Below are 23,163 nucleotides of genomic sequence, written 5' to 3' on the forward strand. Positions count from 1 at the left end.
ACGAGCACGTATATACACGCACGCTTGAACAAACCCGTTGATCTCAAATACGTACACACGTATACGCGCGAATAGTCGCGGAAAAAAAGCGATTGTACGCGCGTTATCTTAGCGAAAAAAAAGAACGAAAAATCTTCCGCTTCCTCGTCGATCGTCAAGTTTTATTTTCGAATTCCCCGCATACTGAAAAACTCTCACGTATTCTACCTCACGTCAATAACGCGGAAAATCTCCGCGTACATTTTTATAGATAAACAATCGGCGCGGCTTCCTGCATCTGTGATCCCGACTTTCGATATTCGTTGATTGTATAATAGATTAGCGCAGTGTTGTTCCTCCTACGTTTTCCCTTTAATTTCTCTCTCTCTCTCTTCCTTTGTCGGTTTAAAATAAATTAAGCTGGGATTATGACGGACGGATATCGTGACGGAAACTTAGTTGCGAGTTTATATAGCAAAAGTTGGAATTGATTAAAGCAAGTCCAAGCAAGCGCAGGCGGCTATAATGCACGCTTTGTATTTGATTGTATGTACGTAATCTATGTATATAATCGATCCTCTTTTAACGTACTCTAAAAGATTCATGAATGTAAAGCTACAGCGTTACTTTCGCGCGAGTCGCTACATGAATGGATGATTATTTCCGAACAATTGGCAAATTCTTACTCTGGGTCAACGTTTCTCCTCTCGTTTCGGACGACGGAATACCACTGAAGGGCGAGGAAATTGCCATAGAAATAACCGCGTGTCTGTTTATTTTATTGCCATCGTCGAACGAATTTTCGAGAAATCGGAAAGTCCGTTCGCACCGTGAGCAAGTGAATTTGCAGAAAGGTCCACTTTACGCCGCGCGAATCTCGCGCGGCACACCTAAGGGACGTCGAAAGCACTGCTTCGAAAAACACTCTCCGTCCCGAGAGAAATTCTCGAACGCGGCCCCGCACTGTGCAAAAGCATCATCCCTCCCGACTCACCCTCCCTCCTCCCCCTCCGAACAACACGCAACACGCTCCGATTCCGAATCCGAGTTCCGAATTGAGTTCACCCCGGAGGACGACACGGCGGGCGCCCGCCCCGTAATCACGTTATTTAGGGTTCTTCACGGGCCGAGCCGAGCCGAGCGAGAGACGCGACGCGACTAGCCAGGGTAGTCCCGAGAAAGTAAACCACCCCGAGGAAAAGTAGGGTGGCTCGTCCGGCGGCGTGCTCGTTACGCCGTACCCGCCCAACGCGAGGGAGAGACCGATCTCTCCTCGACTCTCGGCGGCACCGCGAGAGAGAGATTCGCGATGCCGGCCGATAATCGGCGCGATAGCGATGGGACAACACGGGGCGGGATGGGAGAGATATAGAAGAGGAGAAGCAGAGAGAGGGAAAGAAAGAGAGTGAGAAAGAGAAAGAAAGATAGAGAGAAAGAGAGAGAGAGAGCTGCCACCTTCTACACCCCCGAGCTATACTCGCCCGTGTCGAGTGCGTCACGCATCCTCTCGGTATTCCTGGCGCGAGGCGGCGGAGGCTGCGACGATGCGCGAACGAGGCGAGGCGATGCGATGCGAGACGAGGCGAGGCGAGACAGGAGCCGATCCTCCCTCTCGAGAGTAAGCGAGCGAGCGAGCGACCACCCCTCGTCGCGGCGCGGTCGTGGCGGCTGTCACGGAGATCCTTCTCTCTCGCGAGTCGCGCGCGTTGCGAGAGTCCGCGACAAGCTCCGCTTCTCCGCCGTGCGTCTCGACCGGAGGGTGCGCACGGGATTGAGAGGACGAGGGCGAGGGAGAGGGGCGCGGAGGGGGTGGGGAAGGGCGAAAGGGTAGGCGGAGGGCGGGGGTGAGAGAAGGCGCTCTCGCACTCACATGTCTGTCGTGTGAAATCGGCGCGCGCGCGGCGTACCCCCGTATCACCGACGACGGGGTCCGCGCGAGGACGAGCACCGGCCCGGGACCACGGTCATCACGCTGACGACGACGACGACGACGACGGTGCTTGCGCTATCGCTGCTTCCTTCTCCTTCTAGTCTCGGCGCAGCTGCTTCGACGCCGGTGTTGGTTCAGTTATCAAGCGGCCTTGTCGCTTCTTCTCTGTCGCGTTACTCGCGCGCGATCGACGACGACGGCCGTACGACGACGTCGTCGTCGGTGCGACGATCTCGCGGTGCGCGTGTGGGGGGCCCCCCCTCGGTTAGACTGTCGCCGACCGACTGACGGACGCGTGAACGGTTACACGCATGGCTTAACGCGGCCCCGATACGGCTCGGGGCGGGATACGGACGCGCGCGTACTCGCGCCCGAACGTGCTCCGCGACGAGACGTGGAGGAAGAGGAGAGTCGGGAATAGGGGTGGCGAGATGGACAGGCGAACGCAAGGATGCGATCGAGTGAGAGAGATCGAGTTCCCGTTCGGAGGCTGTGATGCGAGGGCTGAGGGGGAGTAAGAGAAAGAGTGAGAGAGAGAGAGAAAGAGAAAAGTGGAAGGATATGAGCGAGACAGAGATCAGGGGGAGAAAGGAGAGGGCGCGCGTAAGAGGAGCCGCGTTAAACACGGAGGGATGCTCCACGCGTAAATCGCGAGCTAGCCGGTGGTGCTGGCGCGGGATCGGAGTAAAGACTGACTGCGATGGTAGTGGTGATGATAGTAGTGGTGATGCTGGTGGACCGAGAGAGCGCTTCTCGGACGAGGGAGGTAATTTAACCCCCGCTTTCTCCTTCCTTCTCTCTCTTTCTCTCTCTCTGCCCGATTTTGTTCGACTGATTTGGTCAAGGGATGCGAGCGAGGGAGAGGGAATCGAGATGAGGAGAGAGAAAACGGGAGAATTGACTAGAGAAACGAAGAAATGGTGATCGGAAGAAGCTGGGAAGAGAGAGAAAGAGCAAGATTAGAAATACAGGAGGGGAGCCTCGGAAAAAGAGGGAGGACAAGTTAGTGTGCGTGTATACGTGCATCCCGATGTGCGCTTGTGCAGCCACGCGAGCAACGGAGATGGGGAACGCGGGGCAAATAGAGAGAGGGAAACGACAAACGGCACTATACTCCGATAACATTCGCGCTGGGACCGCGAGGCGCACTAAGGGCGTGGGCAATCCGCGAGCAAGCCAGGCGAGCAAGTGAGCGAGCGAGCGAGCGTGCGGGACCGGTGCGAACGACGGCGGACTACATTGATTTTGATTTTCGAAGGCGCGCGCATTTGGTGCTCTCTCCGGATCTGCCCATTCATACCCGCTCCCGTCTGCCTGACTGCCGAGGACATTGGTCCTGTCCGCGTACGAATAGGGGACCGCGACGAGTTCGGAGTAACGTCGGGTGCAACTCTCAAGGATTTTAGGGCGTTTCAACCTGTTTTACGAACGCGAACGCGACCACAAACGCGCGTTCAAAAACTTGATTTATTTAGTCAAATATGATATGTGACATCAGCTGCATTGAAACAACGAGAAGTAATAATGTTATAATTTTTTTATTATATAAAAAAATTGTCCGTTCTTTTTATGAGAAGACTGATTGCGTTACAAACTCTTTTTTTTTTTTAATAAAAGAATACGCGAAGTTTACAGCTATAACAAAATATCTATTTAATGACTTGCTTCAAGCTGCCATCATTGTTATTTAAGAGGAGTAAGATTTGACGATACGTCGGTCATTCTCATATGGAAAGAACAGATTAAAAAAATCATCGATCCTTATCTCATGATTTATTAGACAGACACATCTAATAGGTAGAGACATACAAGTCACTTGTAATGTTCGCGCGGCACTGACAGCAGCGCGCAGCGATTTCAAGTTTTTTTTTATTAATTTCAAATATTTTACGCAAGGCGGTACCAAATATATGAAGAGAAAGAACAGAGTAAACCTTACACGCTTCCTTTCCGTCCGCGCGTCATAGATCCGTCTATGTCCCTGCAGAAGTCAAGCGCTCGCGCGATTGCGTGTGGTTGCACGCAATTTCCACGATTGTTCTACTTAGCAATAAATAAATATCCATTAGAGTGAATTTAGATCACATGAAGTACCCGAAGCCGAAGGTCCGCTTTATGGCGTCCCAGTAATACCTGTCCCAATTCTCCTTCGTAGAGAGCTCCTCGCTGAAAATCACGACATTTTCTCTCATGAATGATCTCATTCATTAAAAGTAATAGCGATAAATTTGATCGAAAGAGTCATTGCTCTCAGGCTTACCTCACCGGGACACCGATCTGCGTTAAATTGACCTCAGTGTGATCGTTCCGTTCACAGATGTCGATCGTTACATTACTGAAATGTCCGGACGGCCACTGTTTACAACGCCACTTCTGCACAATCTTCGTTGGTGTAATCTCCAGGAATTCGCCGTGAATATTGCCACCGAAGAGCTCGAATTGACCATTCTCCTTCAGCTCTAGCTTTACCGGGTTCTTCGTGAAAGCTTGTACCATCTGTGAAAAAATTAAAGATTCTATGATCAGTAGGCTAGTGACTTAGTCTGCGCTAATAACGTCTATCTTGAAGCAATATAATTCGTTAAAATTATTACCTCGATCGTAGAGAGAACGTTGTAAAATTCTTCCGCTTTGCATTGGAATTTTATATTTTGCTTAATTGTAGTAGTTGAGATTTTACTTGCTGTTTTATTATTGTTCGTTGGTGTCACTGCAGCATTCATTTGCATCTTGAAAGAGAATAAAAAAAACATTGTTAGTTATTTTATTACTTTATAATTATTAATTATATATTACATATTTATATATGCACAAACGTAAAAAAACACACATACACACACACACACACACACACACACACACACGTATATGTATACATATATACCTTAACATTGAAACCAGATGTTATATTTGAAATATTTTCCTTTACATTATCTTTTTTGGGAAGTATCATTCCTTTCGTAAATTCTGCGAATAAAAGAAGGTGGATTACAATACTTAACTTTTTAAATATAAATGGGCAATTTATATCACACATGTTAGCAACTTAGCTTACCTTCTTTCAGGGAAGATACATATTTTTTTAATTTTTCTCTTAGTGCGTCTTTGCCTTTAGTATGTAAGAATTGTTTTATTCTCTCCCCTTCATCCGTGCTATCTTTTAATGTAACTTCAATCTGTTAATATAAATACAAAATTAATAAAAGTTACAAAATACGTATCTATTTAAATTCTTGAATAGCAATTTAATAATTATTGATTAAGAAAGATTAAAATGAAGTTAGTAAAATAGTTCAAAATAGATTTGAATCAAAATAAATTTGAAAATTGCTTAGCTCAAAATAATGAATTAACAAAATAACGAATATAATTCAATTAAAAATACTTACATCTACCTCACTGATATCATTTTCCTCAGAGAGATTAGGAATATTAATTTTACCCTCAATGTTTTCACTGGATTTTCCCTCCGATATCCATTTTAAAACAATATTCCAGTCATAAAAGAAAATAAGTTTCCCTTTCCTATTATTTGCTACCGCCTCGCCTTCACATTTTTCCATTTCTGATATTTTACATAATACTACAAATCAAATAAGATTTGTTAGGAGCATACAGTTCCAATGTATAATATAGGATACAGCGGGATAATTGGAATAGTGGAGTAATTTGGATAACAGTAAGCGTTTGCAAGAATTTCAGAAAAATAAGAGATTTTAAGATATCAGACATAGATGTTAATCAAACGTATCTTAAAATCTCTTATTTTTCTGAAATTCTTGCAAATGCTTACTGCTATCCAAATTCCCCTTACTATTCCAATTACCCCGCTGTACCCTATACATATACATACTTTTTTCAATTTCCTAACTTATAAATTATATTTATAATTTATAACCTATAATCATATTTTCTAATCTACGTTACTCACCTCCGTCTCCCTCGATTTTTAAATTTACAAGAAGTTCTTTCAACTTGTCTTGCGACCATGCACAGGCATTCTTCTCCGTCCTGCAGCAAAATTTTGCTGCGTTAAAAAATTGTGCAAAGGGTATCGACATTTTTTTTAAAGATTTAACGAGCGAATGCTACATCCTAACGCCCTACTGGGATCAAATTGTCCCAGAGGCTATATCGACTAGCGATTAATAAATCGGAGCAACATACCAATGCCAGTTATTAACATTGGTTGCATCCGGCCTCTCCTCCACAATCCAGCGTGGATCGCCCTCGCCCCACTTTGCCATGCTTCCGAGCGGTTGTCGGGGACGTTAAGCTTTCCGAGCCAAGCGCACGTGGAGCTTCCACGAGGCAAACTTCAAACTCGCAGCGCCGACAGGGACCGGGGGAGGGGTCGACGTCAAGCTTAACCTTCCAGAAAGCACGATTTTGCAACGACTGGAATTCGTCCTGCGTAACATAACCTATGCTTCAATCGGTTACGAGGCGATCGGGCGCGTCGTCGCGTCGACGTGCGTCCGAGCGAGGGTGCCGTCCGGGATTTCCAGCACGCGCGCCTTACTTACGTACGAGTCCGTCCTGCGAACTGTGCGGTTAGGCGAGCGTTCCGTTCGGGCCGCGGTTCTCTCTTCTCTCGTGACGGCTTTCGTTCGTTAAGACGTTCCCCGCAAGTGTCTCCTGTGACTTTCCGAGGCGACGCTTCGCGCGGCGGGCGAGGATTTATCACGGGGACGACGACAGGAACCCCGTTGCGCCCGAGGACAACAACGCCGATTGATAATACTGGTCGTCGTTTCGCGGATCGCCACGGGATCAGCCGCCGTGAAACGGATCTCTGAATCTGATCTGGCGTGCGCGAACTCCGCGGAGCATGACGACAGCGCCGGAGCACCACACTTCTCGAGCATTCTAGAAGCTTCGAGTGGCGCAACACCTAGATGGCGCACTCACGCGCGATTCTCAGTCTCTCACGGCGCGGCGTCGCAAATCACGCGAACAGCATAGCAGGATTTTGTCCGCGGTGATATATCAATGGAGATTATACAACTCCAAAATTGCTTGCGATCGTTAGATAATTTATACTCAACTGTGCTAATTTATCGCCTAGATTCTAAATTCTAGATTTTCCTTTATATCGTCATTATTTCTCGAGATTTATAAGAACGACGCAATGTTCGCAAAAAGAATCAATTTTTTTTTTCATTATGCGCTATCGCCTTCGTTTTTTTTCCTATTTCTCTGCTATTTTAAATCGTATCCGGAGTGAACTTTAATTAACGAGGATGCCCGCATTACCTCTTGACAAGGCAGCTGTTAAAAAAGAAAAAGACGAGGATGAATGTCGTTCAAATCGTTCGTTCATTCGCTATAGATCCGACCGAGTGCGATTTAGCGTTATAAATTGAATAATATCCATGAGAAATATAGCGGACAGTATTAATATAATCATTAATATTCCTAAGTATGTTTTCCAAGTTTTTCTTACATGATAGTTTATATTTCAACATACATTAAGAAGCGGACGATAATTTCATCTTACGTGTCTCTTACAACATCTAAACAGGACGTTCTCGAATCTCAGTTTCTGTGCTTCAAAAATTTCCAATCGGATTGGTCTTTCGAAACAATTAATGTCCATCAAAGTTTAAAAGCAGCATCGCGATTACTTGCAGCGAAACGTTCGCAGCTGGTTGTCAGACTCGAAGAGAACGAGGGGAGAGCGATTTTGTTATTTTTTTGTTTCCTATTATTTATTATAGATAAGACCATACTTGTTACAATCACGGCGAACGTTTCGCTACATCGTACCATTTTGATCTTTCCGAACAAAAAATCTATATATCCACTTACGTTAGACACTCTCGAGCGTGTAATATTCTAACGTTCTAATAAGTTCGATAAGTCTATACGAATGGTTATCGGATACGATCATGTTCGTCGTGTATCTTTGAGAGCGGCGGTTGACTCTGAAATTATTACGTTACAGATTATTGAATATTGCCAATAAAATTTTGAAAAAAACGTTTGTCTCCCTTGTGGTACCAAGTATCCACATATATTCTTCGATTTTGCCTGTTGACCCGCAAAGCTCGGGATATTCTTTAGTCTTTTATAAAAATCGTTCATAAAAAACACCGATTCTTGTTCTCAAGAATGTGCCATATTTAATTGATTCTTTTAATGCGCTAAAAATCGATACTTAATTACTAAAATTAATTGCTAAACTAAAGTGCGAGAGAGAGAGAGAGAGAGAGAGAGAGAGAGAGAAAATAAAGAATCTAATATCTATAGCCTTCTTCATGTCCGGGTCCCGCCGGTCCTGGAGCGGGATAAGTCGCGGTTCCCTCGTATCGCACCATCGGCCGATACCCGTTCTGATCGGCGATGTAATCGACGATCTGGGTCCTGCCGTCCGGCAGCAGCACGTGGTAGGTCCCGGTGGCCTCCAGGTCCTTCCTCATCTCGCGATGCCCGAAGTCCAGACCCGCTGCCGCGTCCTGGACCTCGTACGAAAACTCATAGTTCGCCGGATCCTGGTACATGTACATATTTCGGTAAGAACAACTGTGTTCACAGCGGAACCGGAAGGACATCGCGAAAATGTAGATACTACAATGTATTACACATTCCGGAGAAATAAAATATATCTCGACAGAGGATCTCTGACGATTCAAGTTATCATCTGATCGTTCTGTAGTCTAAATTTTTTTTCTTGTACGCCAAGACGAGAGATACGTATATTGCATACAATAAATATTACACATTCCAGAGAAGTAATAAATGTATCTTGATAACGGGTCTCTAATTCAAGTTATCATCTAATCGTTTTATAGACTAATTTTTTTCCATTTTTTTTACTTCGAGACGAGAGATACGTGTATTGCATATAATAAATATTGCACATTCCAGAGAAATAAAATGTATCTCGATAGCGGATCTCTAACGATTCAAGTTATCATCTGACCGTTCTATAGTCTAAATTTTTTTCCATTTCTTTTACTTCGAGACGAGAGATACGTGTATTGCATATATAATAAATACATACTTACACCGGCCCACTCGTCTGGATGACCGCCTCCTCCAGTGGGTCCAGTCCGAGGGCCGGGTGGAAGATAGGCCGGGCCTTGCGGTTCGTTCCGAACTCCTACCAGGAACATCGCCAATAGTGCCGCCTGTGTGAAAAAAAAAACGTGAATACTCGTACACCTATTTTGATGAAGAGGAGAACCTTACCCCCCTCCCCCTGAATTTAAATAAATTAACAAGATGATTTCACACCACCGATATGAACGCGTCTTGCGCACCCCGTTCAACGTAATGACATTCGATACAAATAATTCGATGAGAAATAAACAATTTAGCTATCATTAGTATTACGATAAAAGGACAATTCTTTTTTTTTTTGTTACAAGAGAGGGGTTGATTAACACGCGGCTTTATGCCGTTCGTCGAATTACACAGAAATTTAACGTATATTCTATAAATTTAACGCTTCCACGAAGCGCTTCTACTTGGTTTGTACCAACCTTCCGGATCATCAGAAATTCGGTAAAATTGTACGAGCGTCCGCGAAACTGAGATGGCTCATCTCGACGGACACGGTTTTATAGCGACCAATTCAGTTCTCGACGGGACGACGAGATTCGAGTACGCAATATACGTACTTATTATTCGGGGAGTTTTAATGCGATCGCATAACCGTAATTACGACTAATAATAAAACCGCAGGTCTCTGCGACGGCACTAATCATTCGTTCGGTATAATCGCAACGGTTCCTGATTCTGTGCAATTTTCGACGTACAAATCCCAGTGTCTCTACCTCTAATAGTGTTAGTTACATTCTGAAAAGATTTGTAACAATTACAGATGTCTAGAACATATATGTCTCATGTTCTCAAAATCGGATTATCGTAACTCCAAAAAAATTCCAAGATATTACGTTATGACGCGATAAAACGTTATGAAACAAAATTTACTACAACAGACAAATGTCATTTGCTTGTCGATATAAATTCACGTATTGTTAATAGATCAATAAGGCGTGCGGATATAGTTCGTTAACTCGACGTGAGAAACGCGTTTGGCAATATCCCACGAAGGATTCGTTAGCGGATTCGCTATAGAGAGATGGAGGCTACCCTGGCTACCGTATAATTTGCACGAAAGCCTTACTCAAGAGACACGAGATAACAATAATAAGTTAGATTAATAGTTCTCCTTTCTTCCTTACGTCACTGTCCCTTCCCGTAGGCAAACACGTCGAGTCGCAAGACTTAAACGACGTGTCGCAAGATATCGTAATAGATATCACGATTTTGTCAAATTGCAACAAACAACGCGACTTCGGAGCGGCATTTTACTTTGCATTAATTCACTTACAATTAGTTAAAGAGGGAGGCGGTTTACGTTAGATAATAGGTCTTCCAGCTTCGCAGCATAAACGTATAATTCCTAAAAAATAAAAATTAAGCATATAATTTTCTAAAATTTTATAAATTAATAAGAGAGAGAGAGAGAGAATAAATTAAAGTTTAAAACATTGTCGAAATATTTTTTTAACGTCGTAGAATCTAATGGATATTATAACGCTCGTGAAATATGCACTAGGAAACCGCACTAGGAAAGCTCATGACACATAAAAAAACGTAAAGCAGTAAGACGTAAACAACAAGGTACCGTGAATTCGGTGAATTGGCCATTCACAGTAGAAAACGTAAAATTATTGTCTTACGTTTACTACTGTCCACGTCTTACTACTTAATGTTTTTCTACGTGTTATGGGCCGTTCAACGTCGCGCGCTGCGGGGAGAGGCGCAGCTGTGTTTTGGTCGCGCGCTATGAAGCCGTTTTTTGCACGCGCTCGCGCGCTATGCATTGTGCCAGGCACATTCCAAAACAATTCCTAGAACTGCAGATGCGCCGTAAAGCGAGGAGATTTCGTGGAACCGAGCGTTTTTTTTAATTCCGCGGCCGAGCGAGCGATCGTGTTTCAACATCGTTTAGATAACTCATTCGTTTTTCGATTGACAATTTATTATCGTACGCTGATGGCAATACGCGTGCGTGCAGTAAATATATATTTTTACTTCTCCAAAATATAAAACTTGACGAATCGCATAGTGATCGTCGCTGTAAAAGTTATAGACGCGAATGATTAAAATCGACGAGAGAAAGAGAAAGAAAGAATTATGCGCGTATTTCTTATTTCATGAGAATGAAAGCGAACACGTTCTTACCGTTGGGCGTTGAAAAATATATTTATGAGCGTATTCATCATTATTTCCACACGAATAGAAATTCTTTACATATGTATGCGTGTATATTTATTACTTACACTGTATGTATAAGTAAGAAATTCATATTTACGATGCTGAATTTACTCCGCGCGAAACGTTCGTCCGTTCGCGCGCGAGGCAACTACGCAATGCCCGGGATAGAAGCGGAGCTGGGCCAGCGGGGCGCGGAGCACGGAGCGCCCGGCGGCTGGCGGCGATGGCGCAGGCGCGCGCCGCCGCGCCGGGCGCTCCGCGGTGAGGAGTGGGGAGCGCTCCCGTCCCGCTCACGGCTCAGTTCAGTTTGTAGTTGCCTCGCTTGCGGATGGACGTATTGCTTCGCGCGGCAACTCTTATCGTTTCGCCGGTGCGATTTCGCGAATCTAATCCTATCCAGGATTAGACACACTCGACTACTACAGTGAACGCGAGTGACTGCGCGAACGAGGAATTTCCGGAGTGAGTCGAGTGTGCGGCTAAGTACATTCGAATTTTCGCCGGCGCCGGCGCGCGATCGTGTCGCCGCGCCATCACCTTTTTTGAACGCGTCCGATGACGAGATTCGGGAACGCCGTTCGCCTTCGTTCTCTCGTGATAAACACGCGCGTGAGTCTTCTCCTATGGTGATTCTTGTCGAATCGAGTGGCAGGCGTCAATCGGCATGGATGTGGCGACGCGCGAATGCACGGATTTCATGTTCAAGAGTCGCGAAATGTACGCGCGCGAACGCACGAACTTTTCCGTGGGCGCCGCCGCCATTTCGTGGTCGTCCCACCGATCGTCGCGCCGTCGACGCAGTTGCCTCTTCGAATTTCGATGCTGAGTCTATTATACGTGCGCGTCGAAATTTTCATAAGAATCTCAACGCTGTCGGTAGTGGTAAAGGAATATTTCAACCGTATGTGTCGCAAAATAAATTGAAGAGAATTTTTCCGAGTCCGATCACGGCTGCTCCGAGGGCCCGTGTCGCGTACATCGCGATCCGCGATCGCCCGAGATAATTTCTGGAAAACGCGAATCTCGAGTGCCGGATTACACTCTTCCGCGTGTGTTGTTTCTGCGAAACGAAAATAAATCTTGCGACGATGCGCGACGATGCTGCAGCCGGACAACAGAAGTGATTTTGGAGAGCGTCTGTAGATAACGAAGGATTCTGAGAAGGCTGGACAACGAGGTTCTTGAGATCGACTGCCGGACAACAGGCGACGAGCCACAGCCACAGTCGGTACAAGGTAAGTCATTGCGATGATATTAATTTTATTCGTCGATGCGTCGATTCTCTTTGCCAACGGGCCCTGATTTTTGCGAACGTTATGGTTGATAATTTAGGATCGTTCACGACGGTATAACTCTCACAAACACAGTAATTCATACGCGATTCGCAGCAAAGTGTCGATATAACGTCGTTGGTAGTGATAAAAAAATATTTCAACCATATGTATCGCAAAATAAATTGAAGAGAATTTTTTCGAGTCCGACGACCCGTGTCGCGTCGCAATCTGCGATCGCCTAAGACAATTTTTGAAAATCAGCGGAAATCGTAAATTTCGAGTCCTGGTTATACACTCTTCCGCGTATATTGTTTCCGCGAAACGAAAATAAAAAGTTTGCAGCGATTTTCTTTAGAATAAGCCGGCACGGCAGCGCGATCGTGTTGCGTACTTTTTTTGAACGCGTCCGACGACAAAAACACATTTGCCTTCGTTCTCAGGAAAAAAATCTGGCACGTGAATATCTTCCTGTAGTGATTATTGTCGAATCGAGCACCAGCGGAAACGTCAATTAAGTAATTCTTTATTTGTCAATACGTCGATTCTCTTTGCGAAGCATCATTTAAATAATTCTTTAATTATTTCCTGAAATAACAAGATATCTCGATTTATTTTTGCAAGAATGATGAAATAATGCATGCGTTTTAAATTAAAAAATATTACAAATTAATAGATATACATGTTAATTAAATATTTAAATTCTTAATTTGGTTTATTTCTTAATTCGCCGTAATTTTTCATGGTCACTTTTTATTATGTCTGTGAACCTAGCTTCTCCACCTATTAAAAGACAAGTTCAACTACATGCTATGATTATTGATTTCACTTAAACTACGAGCAATAAATTCGGAATTGCGAATATTTTAAGAAGAATTAATTCTAAAATTTTAAAAGTAGCACAGCAACTAATTTGTGTAATACATATAACTTAACTCTTGTAGCTTTTCGTTTTTGATAATTTTTAAACTATTTCGTGAGCAATGAATTCCAAAGTACATAACAAGTTTCTTGAGTATTTGATTCGAAGAACAGTTTAGGAAAACTTATATAATTAGTTTCTTATTTTTTATTATTTTAATCTTGTACTGTTATAGTAATCGATATCCATAATTCAAAAATTTAATATTTCTTTGCACTATCTTGGAACAAAAACATTTTGGTATATTTGTTTTTTTTTGTTTACAGTACTCTGTATGTACTTTTCGGAAGTGGAAGTATGTAACGTAAAATTAGCACCTCTACTTTTGATATTTATTTCCTGAATGAATAGGAGTAATAAATTCGAGATTAGGATAATAAATTAGCACTTAATTATGGCATATATTAGAATTTTTTTATTGATAGAGGTGCTAGGTTCACAGACGTTTTTTTTTCTTTCTAAAAATAAGAATGAATTTATCTTGAGAAAAAAATTGCAATATTTCTTTGCTCTCATTAGCCGATTCTATTGCTAGTAGATATTTATTTCAAATAAAAATATATTCTTTTTCTTATTAAGTTAATTCCTTTAAATAATCGAAGAAAAATTGAAGTAGGCTGAGACAAAGCTTGAAATAATTGTTGAAACTCGAGTTGACCGTATCATTTATTGTTACGGCATATTTATTGTTACAAAACATCTACACATTCCTTCTCTGCACAAGAAAAAAACTTAAAATACACACCTAATGGATTATAAAATTAAAAAGTCAATAAAGTAGTGACTGTGCTAATGCGGATATCTTTGGTTTCTCCGACAATTGAATTTCTCTCGCATCTCACTCTTTTTATTTAATTCTATATTATAATTATGGGATTATTGTGCGTTTATTATATTTAGATTTTGTAGTTAATTCTAATTAATAATACCCTTCGCAATTCTTTGGCATACACTCGGGACTATAGATCTTGGTTAAACAGCAAATAGAACGGAAGAATTCTTCCTGTGCTGATTTCACTGCTTGTGCGATCAGTTTTACGTCCGTTATGCAACGTGAATGCTCGATGTATACATACATATATACAAGATGTAATTTTAAATAACGCCCACTAATTATGTAGCGTTATTTCTCGTAAAAAACTGAATCGAAAAGTCGTGAATTATTTTTTTTCTACTCAATAAAGTGATCACTACTGCAATAATTACTGTTTTATTAAGCATTGAAAGAAAAAAGGACTTGTCGACTCAATTTCAATAAGAAATAATGCTATATAATTAGTGGGCATTATTTAAGATACACCTTGCATATCTTTCGATCGTTTTTTTTATAAGATTACGCTAGCTGCTTGCTATTTGCTGTCTGCTGTTTGTATAAATTAACTATACGTGTTGAGTATAAAATACATTCCGATATCACGTATCACTGACGTTAGCGGAGTACAGTCGACAGATCTGTACAAGCTTTCTCGATTTGATCGAATATTTGGCGGATAAGCATTTAGTGAATCTTTGGCAATTCTATACTCTGGCTGTACTAAAAAATTCATTGCCAGTGCTGAAAATCTAATATAGATTGCTATATGCACTGTAGATTTTCGCTGGCAGTGAATTCTCGAACACGGCCTTTGTCTGTCCTTAACGAACGGTGACAAAAGATAAGCACGTGTGATTGAGAAGAAATTAACTACTTAATAATAATTACCTAATTCTATCGTAGATAGAGGCAAATTTATTTTACTTGAATTTTAATTAAGTTTAATTTTGTTTTATCATAGAATAGAGGCAAATGTAATTTAAAATGTTTAGATATAATCTCGAACGCAGATAATTCGTACTAACGCTACAGTTTCGAAAATTTTAATGCATCGAGAAATTTGAAGTCGTACGAAATATCGTACAGATCTCTCGGGAGGGTAAACCCCATATCCCAGATGTACATTCCGCGAGTGATCTACGCTTCAAACGTCTATAATACTGTTACGTTTCTTCTCCACGTCCGCGGAATCGAGATCATTGCCGAGGCTACCCACGCGACCTCGTAGTCCGCCGCCGCCGACCTGACCAGTCGCTTTGAGTTTCTCTTGCATCTGCGCCAAGATATCTTGCATCCTTCGTATCTGCGAACACGAGTTGACGATAGCGAGCGATGAGAAAAAAAAAAACATTTTTGTGAAAATTGAATTGAAAATTAACTTCTTCAGAGACATGTAATAATATTAAAATATTAAAAAAAAACATTAATTATCTTAACACTTAATATCGAAATATTTATGTCAAGCAGCGTCTATAATGAGACTTAAGACTTAAGAAAATTGGTGAATCATAGTCGATTATTCATCTCAGGTGAGAAAAATAATTGATTGTGATTAATCAATTTTCTTAAATCTTAAGTCTCATTGACACCGCTTTACTTAGAATAGTACGAAAATTGTTTTTTTTTTTACTTTAAAAGTTTATCTCTGAAAAAGTCGAATTGCATTAAACATTGCGTGCTCACCTCCTCATCTTTCTGCAAAAGAAGCCTGTCCGTGTCGGATATACTGTTCTCGAAGTGCGGTCCGGAATCTCTTTTCAGTTTGCTGTACAAAAGAAACGGATTTTTTATTCTCGATTATTCAAAAGTTGAACACTACAAGTAATATATCAAATGCAATCGAAGCACGAGTTATATGTCAAAGCAAAGAGTATCGTGCAATTCTGCAAAAGAATCATTTTAACAAAGTTCTTCAATTTTTCCTGGACGACAGAATCGATATAAAACTATTCTCCACTAAATTACTGAATTAATATAATATCATACCGTTAGGATCATCAAAACTATTGCTGGCAGATGCTTTTAATAATCATGCAAAGCGTACAGGACATTCGAAAGGATATCAAGCACTTTAAGGAGCCAGTATTATTAATAAATTATTATTTTGTAACTTGAAGAAAAAGCTTTTGAAATGCACGACTAGAGTAAAGATTCCGATTTAATTATTCCGAACGCGGTTCTCTCGAAGTGTCCCGTACGCATTGCGAACGCGCGATAAGCGTTCGTATGTATAATACCTACTGAAATGCAATATTTATTTACATGCGTAAATACCTCCGTTCCCGGATCGCTTGCTGCGAAATTTGAGAAATACATTGGGCCCGAAAGTTCTCATAGTGAACGTCTTGCGTGACGTCCTTTAGATCCTGCATGTGCGTCGATATTAGCATCGTCCTTAGTTTGACGAAGTCACTGTGCTTCGGGTTCTCGACTATTGATCAACCAGAATCGACATGTTAAAGATCAAACACGCGATAAGCCAGAGGTTATATTTTAATGCATTCAATCCCTATCTGCTTTCGAATATACGTTAATTTATTTTGCCTCGCGCAGAAGGCTTAAGCTTCGAGAGCTCTTTCATCGATTAAATTCCTAATTGTTTTTGTGATTCGGCTTCTGCTTAACAACTCTAACTCTTGAAATATCGATATTCTTGTAAAAGAGGGCATCGAGTATATTAAATCTCTGTTCTGAATCGACAATTCCTTTGATATATCACTGCACCGAAGTGCACTCTCAATTCAAATGATGGTCGTTAGCGGAGATTAATCTAATAGCGATACTCGAAATAACATATATTCCTTTGGCTAGATCAGGCAAATTTCGTTGGGAACGTGATACGATCAATCGCGCAAATTTTTCCGAAATATTTAAAAAGTAAAAAATTTTATTTTTCAACGTTATACTTACCTCGTAGCTCACGAGTGAAATCGGAAAATATTAATTTTATGTAGAATATAAAAGTTCACCTTCCACTACGCCCCACGGATATTGTCTTCCTCGGACTTTCCTTCCGGCGACCTCCAGCACCGTCGAACTGCCGACGACCGCGAACGGTATACAGGCTTTCAGCTCCTTATCCTGCTGCTTGAATTCTTCATCCTCGTCGCTGTCGCAATCCGGGAATTGATATATCTGGGAAAATACGAAAATTATTATTTACCTAGTGTATGATACTAAATGAGCAATAATTCAATATATGTCGGGACAATTAATTTCGTGTTATTTTACATAAAATAAAGCTAAAGAAATATTTGCACTCTACCTGAATCTCGTGTTCCTCGATGTCCGCCAAAATGCGCTCCTTCAGCTTTTTCACCTCGTGAGTCGTTAAAGTATCCGCTTTCGCTATTACGGGAACGACGTTAACTTTTCGATGTAAGCGCCTTAGCACCTCGAGATCAATCTGCCTCAGGCTGTAAAGAAAAAAACAGATATTAAAGTTGAGATTGTAATTGAATCTAACGTTATAATAATTGCGATCGATATTACCGCGAGATAAAAATTATTTTTGATCCTATAACATTTTTTTTTTAAATATGTTTATAAGATTGGATTATCACATACCCGTGGCCGTACGGTGGTATAAAGTACAGACAACAGTGTACCCTGTTATCTTGAATATTTTTCCTATTTAATCCGCTTTCGTCCGTGAAATATTGGCGGAATTGCTCGTCGATGTAAGCCGAGCACGCTTTCCACGTGTCCTCGCAATTTACCGCATCGCCGAATCCTTAAACGGTATTGTTACTTGTATAGAATTACTTTATAAAATCGTGTCATTTCACAAAAAAAAATTAATGTCGTCATTTACGCAAACAATTTTATGAATTAACCGCTAATTGATTGAACGTATCTACTGGCAAATTGAATGCGTTAAAAGCTCGTTCAACATGGAAAAAGAAATAATTCGGCGACACTTCTCACCTGGCGTATCTACGATCGTTAAGCGGAGCCGAACGCCACGCTCCTCTATATCCATTGTCTTTTTCTCGATAGAAGTGGTCTTAGCCACCCGTTCTGAAAGTGAACGATGAATATTTATCGTCTTCTCGTCGAGATCGCGCGATTTATTGACGATGTAAGCTGAACAAATATTTTTCACGTGTCAACAACTCGCGGAGAGCATGCGGGAGATTTTAGAGAGCAGCGACCGATCCCGTAACGCTGCATCTCTCCCCTCCCTCCTCTCCCTCTCCGTCGCGATGAAACTGTATCATTGTCATTTCGACCGCGCGTAATTTCAATCGAGAGGGGATTAACAGATTCGACAAAGATATTCTAGTTATTGGGGAGACGTCGTGTTTACGTGTCAAACCGAAATAAAAATCATACGCACCCGCCGCATCCGGAATCCGCCGGTCTTTGTACAGGTCCCCGAGGAAGAGGCTGTTTATGAGCGTCGACTTGCCGAGACCGGTCTCACCCAACACCATCAGCGTGAATTCGAAGCCTCTCTTCACCGACTTCCGGTGCACTTGCTCCGGCAGCGTCGCGAAGCCGATATAATCCCTGTCTTACTTGTGAGCGAAACGAACGGTCATTAATGTCGCGGTATCGACATCTAAAGTGTTTTGGCACAAAAACAGGCACTCAACTGCTAATAAAGCGCGTTGCACGTCCAAATACAAGATTTCGAATACAATAGATTACGTGCGTCGCGAATGCGTTTTGGTTTTGTGCGACTGCTGACTCATTGACTGTCGTAAAACGCAGCGTGTTATATTCCACGGCGTCAATGCGTCCGCGAATATCGCGTTTGTGCGTAAAATTTACATCACCTCTACGCGGAGAGCGAGCCGAGGTTTCCCGACTCGGGAGAAGAAAAAAAAAGACAGAATTTCGTAGCGGCCCGTTGAGCGCATGCGATAATTTTTACTTTCAATAAAACGTTTACGTACCACCGGACATTATGGCAGCATCTAAGGGCGCACCCGTGCGACGAGCATAACGGCAGCCAAATGTCGACCAAACGCACTAAGGGACCGAGGGTGGCTCGCGCCTCATGAATGCCTCTCTCCGTCCGGCCTGTGCGGCCTCGACTTGCGCTGGCGCACTGTCGACCGACCGATCAATAGTCGGTCGTGCTCCTATGATGCATTCTTCCGGGCTGCACGCCGCGCTGCGAAGAGGTTAAGCCCGAGAGAGCCGGGCGCGTGTGTTGCGCGCAGAATAAATAGCAATGTTATCAACGCCCGACGCGTCCCGCTAATGGTTATAGACGGAAGAACGGAATTGATTGTCCGACATCTGTTAAGCCTGACCGATGACGCGATGCTGCGGCCGGCGGCGGCTTCACGCAGCGATCGCGCTGCATCACGTTCACGCCCGGCAAAATGTGATACGGCGTTTATGAAAAAAAAAAATATATATATAAATAAAACTGTCACGGCGGTCCCTTATCGTCACATAGCGTGCGCGTCGATCGGAGAGATTAGATTGAGTTCCTCGAAGAGGCATTAACGAGATAGCTATAAGTCGTCCCCTCCTGATAGTATTTCTTACGGTGTCATTAACGATGCTTTCAACCAATGCTTTTGCAGATAATTCATTTGTACAAACGTATAAACATTAAATTAAATACTCCGCGCGTTTAGCGTAATTTCAAGTCTCCGCGAGAACATGACGAACTTACGGATTTACTGGATTTGCCAACAATTGCCCGTAATCATTCATAATGGCCTGTAAAAGCGCGTGATGACATTAGATTTATTTTTACTATATTATTTGTTATAATTATTTATTATTTTTTTAATTTTTATGTTGAAATCTTTTATCACAATAATATGAGCAATAAATATTTGATAAAATAACCATGGTAACTTTTTAACTTTCTTGTTATTAACAATACAAATATGTATAAAATTGTGTCACAATATGCTTTTTCTAGTCTGTCGTAGATAAAAAATGAGTATAAAAAGGTACATATTTGCTACAGAAAATTCCAATGATATATATACAATTTATATAATTTTATATATTCGTCACATTTTTATGTCATTCAAACATAAATACACATATCTAGTGTATGCGCGCTTTTCTACAAATTTATTATACTGAAATTTTATAGCTTTCAGGCTAAAAAATTCCTGTAAAGCGTCGCACTTTCTGTCCTCGTAGACATAGATTAAAATTGTAAAAATTGTTGTTGGCCGATGGTATCCTCTCCACTTCTCAGTCGGGCTTCTTCCAGTCAGATCCTCGTACAACCAGTGGCAGCACCGACATTTGTCATATAATTATCAAAGAAAAAAATCGGATAAAATGTTGGTAGGACACTTTTCTGACTTTCTTTGTGACACATGTGGATCGATCGTGGAATGATTTGTAACGATCTACAAATCGATGAGCTTGAATCGTAATGGTGTCACCAATGTATTTATCATTCGGTTTTCGTACTCGAGCGATCCGTGATGCCATTCGATTCGAAAATTTCGTATGATCTAAATATAAAACAAAAAGCATAGATGAATATGTACACGAGTATTAACCGGAATTAAAAATTGTCATTTCTGTTCACATTAAACTTATCATTTATTGGTAACAGACGGATTTGTTAACTGATTGCTATGCGAAAGTTTATCTTATCGGTCAAGATTTGAACGTATTAATTTTTCAAAATGTCTTAACCGATTTGACCGTAAAATTTAGGTCACAGTCGTGGTATTCATGGCGTTTTCGGCACTGTTATCCTAACGTTACCCACCGAAACGGTATTTCGAATCTGATTATCGTTATTCGATCGACTGAATCTGGCAATAGAATTACTCATTCAGCAGGACGAGCAAGTTTACATACTGTTAACAGCAACGTCTCCATCTCCATTTCGGCCAATCGCCGGCCGATGCAGGTGCGGGGGCCGTATCCGAATGGCATACTCGCAAAGGGATGCGCCTCCTTGGCTGATGGGAACTCGGTGTTGTCCCGCAACCATCTCTCGGGAATATATTCTTGCGTTCGTGAAAACTGCCTGGGATCTTGCGCGATCAGAGAATGACAAGCGAGGACGTTGAACTGATGGCATAGAAAAAAAATAGAAAAAAATAGAGAACGCGATTTTATTAATGCAGCTTGTTTCGCGACATGCATAAATGTGCCCGATAAATTTATAAATTCTTTGTGTAATTTAGAGTGAATTTTTCTCTTTAACAATGCTGAAATATATTGATTGTTTAATTAAATGAACGAATGGAAATAATTTTTTGTGAATTAATCAAACATAAGATATAAATATATTATAATCATTAATTAGATATTGATATCAAATTAAATATCGAATTAAAAATAAAGGAAACGCCACGCACCCCTGCCGGTATTCTGTATCCTCCTATACAAACGTCTGTTTGCATAGTTCTGAGAACGACTAGAGTGATGGAGAAGAATCGAAGGGATTCCTTGATGCAGGCTTTAGCGTATCTCGTTTGATCTAGGATTTTCGGCGTAACGCGCGATGTTTTGTCCGGTAACACGGACATTACTTCTTCCCGCAATTTTTCTTGTTTCTCTGGATTATTCGCTATATAGTATAATAAACCGCCGAATACGTTGCCAGTCTGTAATAGATTATTTCAATCTTGTCTTTTTTTTTTAGAATTTTAATATGATTAATAGAATTCTTTCTTATGTTCAAAATATTTCTGATGCATTTAAACAAATTTTTGCGGTTAAATATATGAGAAATAGAGATTTATAGGATATCAGCGTCACATTAAAAAAGAAATTATCATTTAATCTCTGATTAAAATAAAATCAGAATCATTATCTTATATATTTATCCTTTTATTATTATATAATTTTTTTCGGAAAAACAATTTTGTTTGCATAAGATCGAGCTATTAAAATTATTTTGAAGAGTTAAAATCTCGTAATTACCGTATCGACACCAGCCATTAGACTATCGAGCGCCACTATTTGTGCCGTGTGCTTGTCAATGCGTAAAAGTTTCTCTAATATCCTATGGTCACGCTGATTTGTGCTATTGTCCATTGTTTCATACTTAGTCTTAGCCCGCTCGACGTGTTTATTAGCAATTCTAAAAGAGATTGTAAATAGAATTGCACAAATACGCTGGCGATGAGTCGTTTTGAAACTGCAGAATGAATTATGCGCAAACGAAACGTAGAGGTATCGGTAGAACAGTAAACTATTAAATTTTAAAACAGTATAATATTAAATTGTATTCTAAAGTAATTAACATGCGACGACACACGACACATTTATTGATAACTAACTTCGTGACACGAGAATGTCGACGTATATTGATAATAGTAATAACGACGTGAAGTAATAAATACGCGGTTTTCGCGTGGGAGTTTCGGAATAATATGTAGTTATAGTATAACCAGTATGAATTTCAATATTTACTCATAAACCGTATCCAACACACGGAATAACTTCTTGAGATTGGGCGTATTGTATATCTTCCACAGAGACGTCTGCATTTCCATGCGGTATATCGTATCGAACATCTCTCTCAAGCCATTTATCATTATTTGCGGGTCCGAGTCCGCAGCAAGATTCGGCTTCAAGCATCCTAGCCGGCAGTCCATCGCGGTTGAACATATTGCTGTTAATTATATACAGTAAAATGATTACATGAATTTTAATTTTAATATAGAGTAATGTTATTTTTAACTTTCAGTCGTATCTCTCTCTTGTTTTATCGTTGATAAATACATTACGATGTATTCAAATGTACAGTCGTGGACAGTTGCGCTTTTTTTCATAGGTTTTTAGTATATATTTTATAGGTAATTAATATTTTGCAAATGCGAAACATGATGGTGTACTATCTTTAATTTATTGACAGTATATACCAATCGTGGTTTGCATTTGCAAAATATTAGTGCGTTTCGAAACCTATTAAAACAAAAAGTGTCGCAACCGATATGTCCACGACTATACAGGGTGTCCGGTAATAACCGGATAATATCTCGTGGGCTGATAGAGCAGATTAAACTGGATCGAAAAGTCCTCTATCATTTTGCAAAATTCGCAATCGTTAACGAGATATTAA

The 23,163-nt window shown here is 41.3% G+C and overlaps 4 protein-coding genes across 12 annotated transcripts in view; all 4 read right to left on the reverse strand.

Moving 5' to 3' along the window:
* Positions 1 to 3,359: 3,359 nt before the first annotated feature.
* LOC105448896 (activator of 90 kDa heat shock protein ATPase homolog 1) lies at positions 3,360 to 6,757 on the reverse strand. Of its 2 annotated transcripts, none has more exons than XM_011687745.1 (9): positions 6,440 to 6,757; positions 6,077 to 6,319; positions 5,841 to 5,920; positions 5,299 to 5,492; positions 4,965 to 5,085; positions 4,794 to 4,876; positions 4,504 to 4,638; positions 4,170 to 4,405; positions 3,360 to 4,075 (listed from the first exon to the last, which is right to left on the reverse strand). In XM_011687745.1, exons 2-9 carry the CDS (start codon positions 6,154 to 6,156, stop codon positions 3,991 to 3,993), a joined length of 1,014 nt encoding a protein of 337 aa, XP_011686047.1. In that variant the 5' UTR covers positions 6,157 to 6,319; positions 6,440 to 6,757; the 3' UTR covers positions 3,360 to 3,990. The 2 variants fall into 2 exon arrangements, with proteins under 2 accessions (XP_011686047.1, XP_011686046.1); XM_011687744.1 differs by having other exon boundaries at positions 6,436 to 6,757.
* Positions 6,758 to 8,139: 1,382 nt separating this feature from the next.
* Positions 8,140 to 11,273, reverse strand: LOC105448898 (pro-resilin-like). 2 transcript variants are annotated; one of them, XM_011687747.1, is made up of 4 exons: positions 11,108 to 11,273; positions 10,251 to 10,322; positions 8,920 to 9,042; positions 8,140 to 8,403 (listed from the first exon to the last, which is right to left on the reverse strand). In XM_011687747.1, the coding sequence occupies exons 3-4, from the start codon at positions 9,025 to 9,027 to the stop codon at positions 8,149 to 8,151; spliced, it is 363 nt and encodes a 120-aa protein (XP_011686049.1). In that variant the 5' UTR covers positions 9,028 to 9,042; positions 10,251 to 10,322; positions 11,108 to 11,273; the 3' UTR covers positions 8,140 to 8,148. The 2 variants fall into 2 exon arrangements, with proteins under 2 accessions (XP_011686049.1, XP_011686048.1); XM_011687746.1 differs by lacking the exons at positions 10,251 to 10,322; positions 11,108 to 11,273 and adding an exon at positions 9,397 to 9,408.
* Positions 11,274 to 13,981: 2,708 nt separating this feature from the next.
* LOC105448899 (septin-2) lies at positions 13,982 to 19,458 on the reverse strand. Of its 3 annotated transcripts, none has more exons than XM_011687748.1 (9): positions 19,049 to 19,458; positions 18,487 to 18,663; positions 18,075 to 18,167; positions 17,715 to 17,880; positions 17,413 to 17,563; positions 17,117 to 17,282; positions 16,410 to 16,578; positions 15,831 to 15,912; positions 13,982 to 15,450 (listed from the first exon to the last, which is right to left on the reverse strand). In XM_011687748.1, the coding sequence occupies exons 1-9, from the start codon at positions 19,056 to 19,058 to the stop codon at positions 15,292 to 15,294; spliced, it is 1,173 nt and encodes a 390-aa protein (XP_011686050.1). In that variant the 5' UTR covers positions 19,059 to 19,458; the 3' UTR covers positions 13,982 to 15,291. The 3 variants fall into 3 exon arrangements, with proteins under 3 accessions (XP_011686050.1, XP_011686053.1, XP_011686052.1); XM_011687751.1 differs by having other exon boundaries at positions 18,487 to 18,667; positions 19,049 to 19,457; XM_011687750.1 differs by having other exon boundaries at positions 16,422 to 16,578; positions 19,049 to 19,455.
* Positions 19,459 to 19,966: 508 nt separating this feature from the next.
* Positions 19,967 to 23,163, reverse strand: part of LOC105448901 (cytochrome P450 CYP12A2-like) — a 7,719-nt gene continuing 4,522 nt past the window's right edge. For all 5 annotated transcript variants that reach the window (XM_011687755.1, XM_011687754.1, XM_011687753.1 and 2 more), the window contains 5 exons: positions 22,512 to 22,713; positions 22,020 to 22,179; positions 21,452 to 21,700; positions 20,946 to 21,161; positions 19,967 to 20,590 (listed from right to left, as the gene is read on the reverse strand). In XM_011687755.1, the coding sequence (XP_011686057.1) occupies positions 20,483 to 20,590; positions 20,946 to 21,161; positions 21,452 to 21,700; positions 22,020 to 22,179; positions 22,512 to 22,713 (935 nt within the window). In that variant the 3' untranslated portion in view covers positions 19,967 to 20,482. The remainder of the gene's footprint in view (positions 20,591 to 20,945; positions 21,162 to 21,451; positions 21,701 to 22,019; positions 22,180 to 22,511; positions 22,714 to 23,163) is intronic.

The sequence above is a fragment of the Wasmannia auropunctata genome, unplaced genomic scaffold (assembly GCF_000956235.1).
Source record: "Wasmannia auropunctata unplaced genomic scaffold, wasmannia.A_1.0 LD336078.1, whole genome shotgun sequence".
NCBI classification, from domain to species: domain Eukaryota; kingdom Metazoa; phylum Arthropoda; class Insecta; order Hymenoptera; family Formicidae; genus Wasmannia; species Wasmannia auropunctata.